Source organism: Falco peregrinus, chromosome 8 (genome assembly GCF_023634155.1).
Source record: "Falco peregrinus isolate bFalPer1 chromosome 8, bFalPer1.pri, whole genome shotgun sequence".
Taxonomy (NCBI): domain Eukaryota; kingdom Metazoa; phylum Chordata; class Aves; order Falconiformes; family Falconidae; genus Falco; species Falco peregrinus.
In genome coordinates this window covers 34,896,409-34,908,618 of record NC_073728.1, presented here as the reverse complement: position 1 = coordinate 34,908,618, position 12,210 = coordinate 34,896,409, and the positions used below count along the sequence as shown (strand labels likewise).

The 12,210-nt window shown below is 37.8% G+C and overlaps 1 protein-coding gene across 3 annotated transcripts in view; it reads left to right on the top strand.

Annotated features, from left to right (window-relative positions):
- Positions 1-12,210, top strand: part of DPP10 (dipeptidyl peptidase like 10) — a 548,347-nt gene that overhangs the window by 305,154 nt on the left and 230,983 nt on the right. For all 3 annotated transcript variants that reach the window (XM_055812868.1, XM_055812867.1, XM_055812869.1), the window contains exon 2: positions 8,146-8,260. In XM_055812868.1, coding sequence (XP_055668843.1) covers positions 8,146-8,260 — 115 coding nt within the window. The remainder of the gene's footprint in view (positions 1-8,145; positions 8,261-12,210) is intronic.

Genomic DNA, 12,210 nt, shown 5'->3' with positions numbered 1-12,210 from the left:
GAACTTGCAAAAATCCCTATAGGTGGCTATATGTACCTTTCATGTACATAAGTACTTCTGAGTCTCAAGATGCTTAATCACATCTTGCCAGAACATCATTATTCTCCTTAATTCTCCAAATGTTTCTGCTGGACTGGAAAAAGAATACAGAATTTTTACTTCTGAAAATTTATTAGAAATGAACTGTAAAAGGTTGTGAACACAGGATGAAAAGGGATAAGAACTTCAAAATACTGTCTCAAGAAGTTGCCTCTGATGCTGCAATAACACTTTGTGGCATTGTATCTCTCCGTAGAAGTGCATTACATTCAACTCCCAAAGCCAAAGGGATTCCCTTGCCTGCTGTAGCTTGTCTCTACATCATGACTGGGTTTTTTTATTTCAAATATAAACCAATATTGTTATTCATTGTTATCTTATCCAGGTCTCCCTCTGCCCCAGCTACTCAACAGTCCTTATGACAGTATTTTCCATGACCTGCATTTTACATACTTTAATATGGTGCACCATTATACTATGCTTTTCCCCCCGTGTTTTTCTGTGCTGCAAATGTGAATACTATTGTGATCGGTGGTTGGGCACAAATTTTAACTTGTGCATGTGCTGTGGTGATTTGATTGGTTGTGCTGACCCCATTTTCTCCCTGCTGTTGTATTTATCCTGTGTATCAGTAATGACCAAAATTTTAAACTCGTCCAGTGTGATTAGACGTTGAACAGGGATTTTGGTAGAATGCTTTAGAAGTTAGGCTTTTACTGGTTTGTCTAGTGTAATAGCTAGCTCATTGTGTTTGAGTAAATCTTATAAGGTACACTGCAAAATGAGTTGGAAGGTGTGAAATGCGATTTAATGCTAGCCATAATACATTAAATAAATGCCATAAATGTTTCTGATCTTTTTTGTGAGTAGTTGGAACTAAGGGTGTTGACAAAGCTGTTCCAGAACACCAAAAATGACCAAAATTCAGTTTGTGAATAAGCATTTGTAGGTCTGGGAAGAAAATCTCTCTGCTTAGAACAAGAACGATCAAGGCTGAAAAAAGCACGGAAGTTTTTGCAAGGTTAGGAAAATACATAACTATTGTGGGTGATTAACATCTCTCAGAATGACTTACATGTGCACATTTATTCTTTTAGTTTATTTTTAATGAGACAGGGGTGTGGTTTGTTTTGTTTTGTTTTGGATTGTGCTGTGTTTTTTTCCAGTTTGGCTCTGCAAGGGGGGGGGTTTCTCTTAGCAGCACAGCCCAGAGAAATAAAATATGAAGACAGATTGTTCCCATATCCAAATCCCACACCTGTTCTAAGCAGGGTAATTGCTAACAAGCTGCTCTCTTTTTAAAATGCCTGTTATCCACAGAGCTGAAAGAGAGTCATGCATTCCTGTGAAAGTGGCATTTTACGGTGACTCTGAAAAGAAGTGCCAACGTTTCGATGAATAAAGATATTGACCAGGGAAAGTAATTGTATGACCATAATCATTCAGACAAGAACAGGAGCAATAGGATCTTATAACATGGTGAACTGTAAAGGGAGCGTGAGGGATGAAAATGATAGGTACTTATGCAAATGGATTATAACTATCCTGTGCCACTTTGTGGATCTGTCTTTTAGTCTCTCTTGCTGTCTAGGCCGTGGGGTTACTCAAAAACAGCTGGGAAGGAATAGATGCAATCATTTAATCACAAATTCTAAATGCTTGCTGTGGTAATTTTCCTCCAAATAGTACGCTGCAAAATCAAGGCAGGTAGTATTTAATATCAATTGCAGGACCAGTTACATAAAGAACATTGGAAAGACTGCCATCTTTTTATTTCAAATATCCTGGGTCTGTCTTTTAAAACACCTGAGATAAAACATGAAACTGTTTGTCTTTTTATGTTTATCACCTTTTCTTCTTGTTTGGGGAATGCAAACGTTAGAGTTTAATGAAGTAGATGCAGGAGGAGTCATTAAGTGATATTGTTGTGATTACATCTAAGCTACAGAGTGAGACTCATTCCTACTGCAAAGCAAATTACAAATTACATTACACTAATGCACTTTGCCCCGAAGTTCTTGCCAAAATAAGGAAATGCTGTGATTCTTCTTAGAGCTTTCCTCTGTAGGCTTTGTCCTGTTGACAGTACAGGAACAGGTTGTTTTGTTTTTTTTTGGGGGGGAGGAATTAAAAAAAAGCATTTCATTCAAGGCTTCAGAAGATGCTATGCTGGCAGAATCTGCTATAGACTGTGACTCCTCTAAGATTCTTTGTCTGCCCTTAGTGCCTCAACAGAAAACAAGGCAACCACCAGACACTGTTGCAGCTCAGTGCTGATGGGTTTTCTTTTTCAAACACCCGCAATCTAGGGTTAAACACCAATGTGCATCTGCATTGTGCATTCTACCATTGAGCATGTCAGCTTGGTAAAGTTCACTCCAGACTGCAGATACAATGGCAGAACATCTGCTTTCACTTTGAGCTGTACACAGCAGAAATAATTAAAACCGGTGGAATTCTTGTTCTTAATTTTTATAGATAAATGCATATTTTCTGTATTTTTCTCATGACACAATTTATCAGCTAGGTTAATTACAGCATGGGCAGGTAGTTCTAGGAGAAAAAGTAGTTTAGTTAAATGCCAGCTCTTGGGGTTAGCCTGTCTCTAAAAGTCAGTTTTTAATTTCTTCTCCCAAAGGGGATGCTGCATTTTAACTGACCTGCCTCTTCTGGAGAAGCTTGGACTCTTCAGTCCCAAGGCTTTAGCCAGTACCCTTCAGTGTGCCTTTTTACACCAGGCAGTCTTCTATTGCTTCTGTCATTATTACCATGGTAGAAATTGTATTGTGGTTTGCAGAAATACTTTTCCAGGAAATCAGCAAAGTACTACTAAGATAATTCAAAGGCCTGACTTTTTAATGCAGGATGTTATGGCAATATATTCTGACCTTTTGTTGTCTCCTTAGCTGTACACGCTTGCTAGAAAAATTATGTCTTAAAGGCTTTTTATCCTCATTGATTAACAATAAAATTGTGCAACTCGATAAGCTTTAGGAAAGAAGCTGTGGTGTTTGGTGTGTGTGGTGTTTTTTTTTCTTTCCTCTGGTTATGCTGCTTACAGGAAAGCTTGTAAGTTTATGCAGGTAAAAATATGGAAATATTTGAGAGTGGGTTTTTTTTCCCCCCCAAACTACTAGATCTATTAATTTTAAGTAATTCTTTTTCCCAAACCAAGATGCCCAACAGTACTTAAGAGGAAGGAGCGCTCTTAAATTATAAGCACTCGCATGTCTGTGTCAAGGGATAAAAAATATTTCTATTATGAAATAAATCTAATGGAAATTAGTTTCATGTTGTTATTTCTATTGTAATAGAAACTTGGGTTATATGTTTTTGTTACATATAGGTTTCACAGCCATTATGGAGGTAACTTTGTAGTTTTTTTATTTTCAAGATGAAACATCCATATCAGTCTGTATTTTGTTCAAAATGAGAGGAATCCTCGGAACTGCTGGATAAGTTTGCATGCTGTACACTGTGAAATTCAAAGCCACATCCTGCTAGTGTTTAAAAATTGTCATGCTTGTAGTGAATTAATTCATCATCAGACAGTAAAATGTATTTGAGAGGGACTATATATTTAGCAATCTGCCTAGAAAAGGAGAGAGAAAAATGTTTCAGCATATTTGAATTATATTGGCTTTGTGTATTTGCTGGACGTAGCTTTTCAGCATTTCCTTCTGAAATATTTTGTTTTACAGTGGTGAGTGGGATCCAGCATAGAGGGATGCTGAAAGGTTGAAATTGACTCATGCTCGCCTGTGACAGCCTCAACCTATCATCCCTTTCATGTTCAGGCCCTACAAATTTTTGTTTAAGCCTTTCTTGTGGTTACTACTGCAAAATTCTGCTGTGATCACTTAATTATGCTATTTGCAGCCTCTGTAATGCCATGTAATACCTGTTTTTGTAAAACCAGTCTGGCAGCAAATTATGCCTTTTCTTTTTAGGGGTCTTTTCAACAGAGATTACATGGCAACAATCACAGAGCAGAAAGTTTAGCTTTTAGGCTGGAATCTCCCTTCAGTTGCATATGTTGAGTTCACTGATTAAAAGCTCATGGTAAAATGTGGCCTTTAGCATTTGGCAGTAACAGGCCAAAAGCATTAGGTTCTATAACATTGGCGTACAGGTTTTTTGTGTATTCAGTAGAATGGATTTTTCTCTTTGTGACTGTGTTTTAGTAGGGTATTACTCAGTCACAAACTGCATTCAGAAATATGTATTACTTAAGAATTATTTTTGGCTACAATGCAATTAAATGGTTTGTGAAAAAGGTACTTTAAATAATGAGAAATCTTGCAATTGTATTATGCTTTGAGCAGCCGTTTTCTGATTCATTAGACTGTAAAATACTATAATAACATTATAGATAGTATTATATATAAACCATCATATTCAAAAGTTGATATTTTTTCAAACCACATTAATGGAAGAGCCTATTTAGAAGATTAGATCCTTAAATCTCCATCTGTGTGTTCATTGTTGTTAGGTGCCAGTTAGCAGTTAGTTATGGGGAAACCGTATGATGTCAAAAGCTTCTCATTGTATTGTTCTCTATGATGTTTCCTCTTGAATACGTCTATCTTCTTGTCATACTCAAAAAGACAGCTTCTGTCTTGCCAATGATACATGGTCTAAAAATCTATTTAACTGCCTTTTGCTTGTGATTGTTTTGAAAAGTAGTGCAAGGCTAAAAATATTATATTGTTGAAAAAGAGCAGGTTATTGTATTTCAAAACTTTGTAGGTTATAGTCCCAAGAGTTGCATTGCGTAACATAAAGAAAGTTGGCTGGAGACGTCCTTGATATTTGTTGTACTATGAATTCACCTATTAGAGTAATTTTTCTAACATTTCATCAAATCTTTTTTGTTAGTGTACATTAACTTCACAAATGTGTTACCAGATTGTGGTCACCCAGTATCTAAACATCATCATAACATTTAAATAACATCTAATCTATATAATTTGGAGCAATTCCTAAATTTTGTCCAAATACTAATATCAAGTACTTAATTTTTACTTGGTCAGAGATAAGTCCTTCTTTTTATACCAGTTGCCAAGAGTTTCAGCTAGCTCAAGCTCCCTTTTTCACTGAGGGTACCAGTAAGCTTTGTATGCTTAATACTAGATTCATCTGTTTGATATTCTCCTTGCAAAAATTTGTAGAAGTATTTAAAATGTAGCTTTATTTTTAGAAACTGAACAGTATTCATGTCTGCAGAGAGGAACCTTCTGAATAATGAGGACTTGGTACATTCATCAAGTTGTCCAGCTTCTGGGTTTTTTTAAGTCAATTCTTTGGAACAGGATTTCATGATTCTCTGAGGGTAACTACTGTTTTCTCACTGCCACTTGCTTGTATGAGCTGCTAGTTCTGTTTTAATTGGATTCTGTTAAGCATCATATGAGTAAGATTTATACTGTCTAGAATAACTTTGTTTTCTAGACTGTCCTATGAACATTGAAATAATTCTTGTACCTGAGCTTACAAGCAGGATGTAAAAGTTTTGTATTTCTGTGAAAAGGCTAGGCAACCTTGCAATGTCAGCGTGGCCAGGGCCCACCAGAGGGGCTTGTGAAGCCATCATACAGGCCTTGAAGACCAACCATCTTTTAAGGCTAGTCAGGAAGTTGCTGTGGTAATTAGTGTTTAACGAGGTGGGAATGAATCAGAAAGAGATGAGGAAAACAAGGGTAGCAGGTAGGTTTGCAAGGGCTTGGGAAATAGGAGCAACAGGATGGGGAAAGGAGGGGGATGCTAGGAGTTCCTGCTTACACCATTGTTTTCCTTCTGCCTTGCAGAAGAGGGGAATCCTGAACTTCAGTAAAACAAATATGGGCACCAAAGATGCATTGTTGGTTGTTGTAATCAGGCTTCTGCTGCATGGTGATCCCCAGGAAAGCTGCGGAGTTAAGTCTGAGAGGGACTGCCTGCTAATGCAGGGTTGCAACTGTCCTCAATTTCCCTCTATGTGCTGTAGTTGAATGTCATCCGTTATCTGCTATTCAATCAGCATCAACACCAAAGAGCAGGTTTTTGTAATAATAAAAAAGTACAATTAATCACACAGCCACCAGGAGGGAAGGACTGAGAGCAGCCCAGGCTGGCTGGTGGCCATTTACCACTAGGCTTCAGCTGGCTTCAGCTGCGGGGAGGGGAAGGCTTAACATCTGTCAGATGAGGGGGCTGATCCTGTGAAGACCAGCTGTGGCCTAGGATTCAGACTGAGTAGACAGGCTAGCTACATTTCCTCTGGTGAGGCTAGAAATCTGAAAAATGAGCCAGCTCAGCCAGGCCCATGCCAGGCAGGAACATGGGGGCTGGCAGGCGGCAGCCATGTTAGAGCTGTGGCGGGCTGAGGGCTGCTGTGAGACTTCCCCTGTGGGATTGCTTAGGGTCTGCAGAGGGGAATTCCCCTTATGTTTCCTGGAAAAGAGGACTAGGGAGGGAAACTGTGTAGAAATGAGCAGCTGAGAGGTTAAAAAACCCCAACACACTGTTAGAGATGCTGTTCTGGGTGATATGTGGGGCTGAGGTGGCATACACATGCCAGGAAGGCATAAGGAAATTGTTATTAAGGAAATTGTTATTTTCTGTTGTTAAGAAATCTCCATTTTACACTCATTTATAATTGACAACCAAAATGAAATAGTCCTTATGTGAAAAGGTATTAATGTGCCTTTGGAAGCTTATAAAATGTAGGAGGAGGTGCCTTCCTGCACCTTGGTCCCCCCCATAGTACAAGATGGGTGAGGTGGCAGAGCTGCCCCAGTTCCTCTGCTCTTTTATCCAGAAGAAAGGGGAAAGATGAAAGAATATCCTTGCTGTGTACTTTGCAAGATTAACAAACCCAGGATAACAGATTAAATAGGAGACTCCAAGTAGTCTCATCTTTCGTGGCAGTTGCTCCCTATGCATTCAGTGGAGAGGCAGCCTTGCAGGGCTCTGCTGCTGTACATTATGGCGGCAGGTCCTGAGGAGGGAGAGAGGCTTTTATGTGGTGGTGTCTTCAAGGGCAAGTGTGGGCTAAAGCCTGTGGGTTTTCACCCCACCTGGAATTTAGTTGGAGCTTTGTGGAAGCATGTGTAGATTGTGGGGCACTTGTGCAACATAACGCAGCTTTGTAAGTAGGCTGAAGTGAGATCTTCTGAGAAGTCCTTCCCAGGTTTCTTTTCACAGAGAGCCTTTTCACAGAGATTTAATTTTGAGATAGTATAGACATGGGTACCTGTGGCAGAGAAACATTTATGATTGCCAGCCATAGATAGAAAAAATACTGCTTTCTGTGAGAGTTAGGATTGTATGAAACGGTTGTACTATTTTTGTCATTTTGTTGGTAGACGTTTGCGTGTCTCAAACTGTGCCACAAACACAGGCAATGCATTGCTGCTACCGACAAACCTAAATGGCGCCTGCCTGCTGGAGTTAATAGGCATGTAACAATAAGCATGTAACCACAGAGAACTTAGGTTTAAGTGTACAAGTAGTTACAGAAGCATTCATTTAACATTTGTTACAAGCCACTGTTGCTTTTTTATAAGTAATAGGGGAGCAGTTAACTGTAAACTGCTGTATAGAGAAGAAGAGCTGTGTAGCTTCAGATTGAACACTTGGAGCCTCAGGCAGTTTTGTAAATGTTTTCTATTACAAATAAGTTTAATAGTGTACATTAAAAAGGATGTGTATTTAAACCTTTATGGTCCATACCACGTTAGGTAGAATTACCGTAAATTGCTAAATTTCATTTCTGTAATTATCTTATAAACTGCCAGTTGATATTGTCCCGAAGTTTATGTTCAGTGCATTTTAACACCAGTCATATTTTGGACAGCTTGTATAAGCTCATTTGATTGTCTCTTAAGGGTATAAAATTACATATATATATATTTTTTAAAAGAGAGATATCTATTAAAAAACCATAAGAGTTACACACCTTTGGATGACTCTGTGTACTGTTGAGAGGGGAGGGATCATGATCACCTCCCATGCTGTGATTATGAGTATGCTTAAAGCAATTTTCCTATCGCTAATAGTTCTAGAAATATATGATTATGAAACATGGTCTTTTTCCTTTTATTTTATTTTTTTCCATTCCTGTAGGAACTTGGAAGTAACAGCCCTCCGCAGAGGAACTGGAAGGGAATTGCTATTGCGCTGCTGGTGATTCTAGTTGTTTGTTCACTCATCACTATGTCTGTCATTCTTTTAACGCCAGGTAACCTACTTCTTTATTTTATCTTACTGAAGGTGTGATTCATAATGATTCATAATGCAGTTGTTAAAATGACATATAAATGTTAAAGTATCTCTTGCTCTTCAGCATTTTTAACTTCTGGCTAATATAAATTTGGTGCCTGTAGGGACTCGGGAGTTACCAGAACCCTTGTGGAGTAGAAGCATTTTGCTTTGGCAATAGGACCTTGGGATTGTGTCAGCCCTGAGATGGCTACAAGCAATCCTCATTAGCCTCAGCGGGTGTGAGCTGACTTTAAGATTTTGTCATTTGTGTCTTGGTTTTCACAGATGAGCTAAGAGAAGGCTGTATGTCATGAAAACTAATACTGAGAATGAAACTTCTCACTGAATCAGAAGTGCGCATCTTTCATATGTACATGCACAAGCTTCTCCCTTTTTCTTTCTCTCAAAAACAAAGAGGGGAATGGTTCAGTTACAGAGGAAAAAACCCAAGCGTGAGGGCAAGCAATAGACAAGCAGTCAAACATACAAAATAATTATGCTTAGGTGTTGTCTAATTTGGTCTGGGTTATTTTTCTAAAGATTTTCTTTTTATTGCTGGGACAGCAACTGTTTAACTATGTCTAGAAACCTAAGAGCAGGAAGCACTGCACAAGTTTTAAATAAAAAATATCTTTGATATTTTTTGGTCAGGTTTAAAATTTTAATGTAAAGTACCTAACTTGGGTGGCAAGCCTAGATAGTAAGCATTGGTCTGCAAATATTCTGCCATGCAAGTGCCCAGTTTGTGTAAACCAAAAGGTTAATGAAGTACTACTTAGTTAAATAATGGTTCCAGACAATTTAGCTACTGGATGAAATCAAGGGAAGCTGGGTGGGTCTGTGCATGAGCAAGTACAGTAGTAGACTGCTGCTGCTTGAAAGGAGGGTGGTGAGACTGAATGGAAAAGGATCAAAAAGCTTTACTTGTCAAAAGGAGTGAGACAGCTGGGGAGAGTATGTAGGAATACTATGGATTATTCTGCTTCCTCTGTTTTGTATAAATATCTACTGCATATGCATGGTGCTGTCCAAGGAATGATAAAGAAATGATTGTTTGCTTATTTCCACTTTGCTTTTATTTTTCTCAAAATGTTCCAAGTTGTACCGCTGTAATCTCAGTGTACAGCACTTTCTTCAAGGAATAATAAAAAACAGATGTTGAGGGCAAATTGTGGTGTATCCTGGTACGCTTTAAGACAGAAGACTTTTTCTTTTCAAGGAGAGGTACCTTTTTTTAAAGCTTGTAAAATCTCAAAGGTGTTACGCTGGAATCCACAATAATAAACATCGGTTCTGACTCATACCTATATAGAATTATTCATGATGATAAATTGTAGTCTTTGAAGGCACTCGTGGAAAAAAAGAATAAACAACTAAGGAAAATGTTAATTTTTTTTTAATATATTAAAAAAAGCTCAGTGAATTACAATGTCTCTGAGGCTGTTTTAAAAATCCAGAGAGTTTGCTTGAAAACTTGATGTAAGCTGGGACCTACATTTCAGTTCAGGTCATGCGAGTGAAAAACTAGTTCTGTCAGATGCTCCAAGATATCCCATAGAGACTGTAGAGCTTGATATAAATAAAAACCTTTTTCCCAAAATGATCTAGGTCTGTAAAACTGGGATTTCTTGCAGGTTGCAAATGTTTACCAAAGAAAGCTTTGGAGGTACATTATAGGACAGCTACTTTCCTGGTTTTGATCCTAATTAGTGCTATTCTCCCTTTACTTTATGATTAATTAATATGTTTTTGAAAGTAAATATTTTGACACTGTGCTGGTACTAAGCACTATACCTGAAGTTATCTGGTCCTCAGTATATGTAAGATCACTGGGATGTCTAGCATTCAGGGAGAGGAAAAACTTGGGAGACAGTTTTGGCTGCTGCAAGGTGCTCAGTTCTAAGCTGCTACCAATCTGTTATTATAAATACTTGGTTTTGCCAATTCTTTTCATAAAATATAATAGATCTGAATTAAGATGTTTTGTGCAGTAGTGAGAATTTTGTCCTTGAAATACTTGGGATAGTTCAGAGTGCATTGCTTTTAATTTCTAATGCTATTTTGAGCATTTGAGACTTCTTTCCTTTTTTAGTTCTGCCTGTACTGATGGGTGCCTTTTAGATTTCATGTAAATTCCGCTAAACACTGTGTATCATGCTGCTTCTTTTTATGGCGATGATAATAATTTCAGATGGTAGTTGCTCAGAAGCCTGACTGTTTTGTTGAAAGTTTTGTGGAGGCAGAAGTGTATTTACTGATATGCCAAATCCAACAGAAATTATCTCTTTTGCCTACAAATACTTATACATTGGCTTGTCCACAATGTAAGAAACTCTTAGGTCTCTGTACACTTTAACAGTTGTCATTGGACTTCACTCGAACTTTGAGCAACAGCTTTCATGCCCTTTTTTAATAGGCAGAATCAATGCTTCTGTATGGTAACAAACTTTTAGAACATCTGTGGAAGTTATATGCAAAAGGCTTCAAAGAGGCTTTAGCTTCCTCTAAAGATACAAGCAGTATTAAAACTAAATGGAAATTCTTTATATTATTTCTCGGTGTTTTTTGTTACATGAAATACAACTTCAATATACAACACTAAGCAGGAACTGTCTTGAAAGAAGAGATGTATTTTGACCTACTAATAACTTAGCTTCTGTTAAAATAAATATCTGTGTTGCAAAGACAGTTGTGGTTTTAATAAATTGTACCAACAATATTAGTAATATTTTGGTTCCCTATATGTTGCATTTCATCTATGCTAATACTCAGAGACTGTATAAATGTATTGGTGTTCTCAACAAAGAGTTGGAAAGATGGAAGACCAGATGTAATGTAGTGTGACCATCAGTAGTGTAAGAGATTAGTGGTAGAGTCTGAATGGACTCCCAGCCCTGTAACCAGTTGTTGGGGCTCAACAGCTCTCTGTGAACCTCTGTGGACTAAGGAGTATGTAAAAAAAAAAAAAAAAAAAAAAAATTAAAAAATGTCCGTTGCGCCCGTGAATACAAATTGCTACACTGCTCTGCATCTGGGAGTAGAAGGCTTGGAAGCAAGTATCCCTGCTAGTTTTCTTCACAATTAGATAATTGCAATGATAAGGTACATGAAGACACCAAAGAATGAGGTTACTGGTGTTAGAGTAAGGGACTGGAATGTGGAAAAACTTTGGAGTTTCAGAATAGAAACCTGTCTGTCCTTGGGGACAATTTAATTATGAATCTAGTGACTTTTGTGTGGTATTTGGAGAGGACTTCTAGAGAAGCGTTTGAGACAGCCAAAGAAGAAAATACCTTGGGAGTAATCCTATATTCATAATTTACTTTATATTGGGAATTAATGGCCAGGGCAGAGGCAGAAAGAGCTGTTTATGAGATGCCATCATTTGGTTTGTAAGTTAGTACAAATATAAAACAGGTATCTTTCTTGTTCTGTTTTTATTTTATTTCATGTTTTTGAAGTTTTGTTACATATCTGCACATCCTGAAACGCTCATAGGTAGATTTTCTGGCATTAGTGCCTCACTCCTGCCTTTAAATCAGCATGTTTTTGTGCTTTGCATCATAACAGTATGTTCCACATTGTAGGAGTTATCTGAAGACCTATCTGATCAACTACTGTTGATCTGTATTTCAAAACTGAGAAACACTCAATTGGAAGTACTAACAGCTGAAAGCTTTTGTATGAAAAAGCATTTAAGAACAGTGTAAGATTTGTACAGTCATTGTCACCCTTGTTCAGGTGTTTTGCCACAACACTTAAGGATGTTTTTCATTCTGGGGATGACATTAGCTCTACCTTCATATTAACTTAACAGTTTCTGAAGGTGTGACAGACTCAAATGTTTTATGTGGGACTCCTTAACTGAGATAGTGATGTTAGCATTTAAACAGTGCATGCTGATACAGGGTAATTACTGCTGAGCAA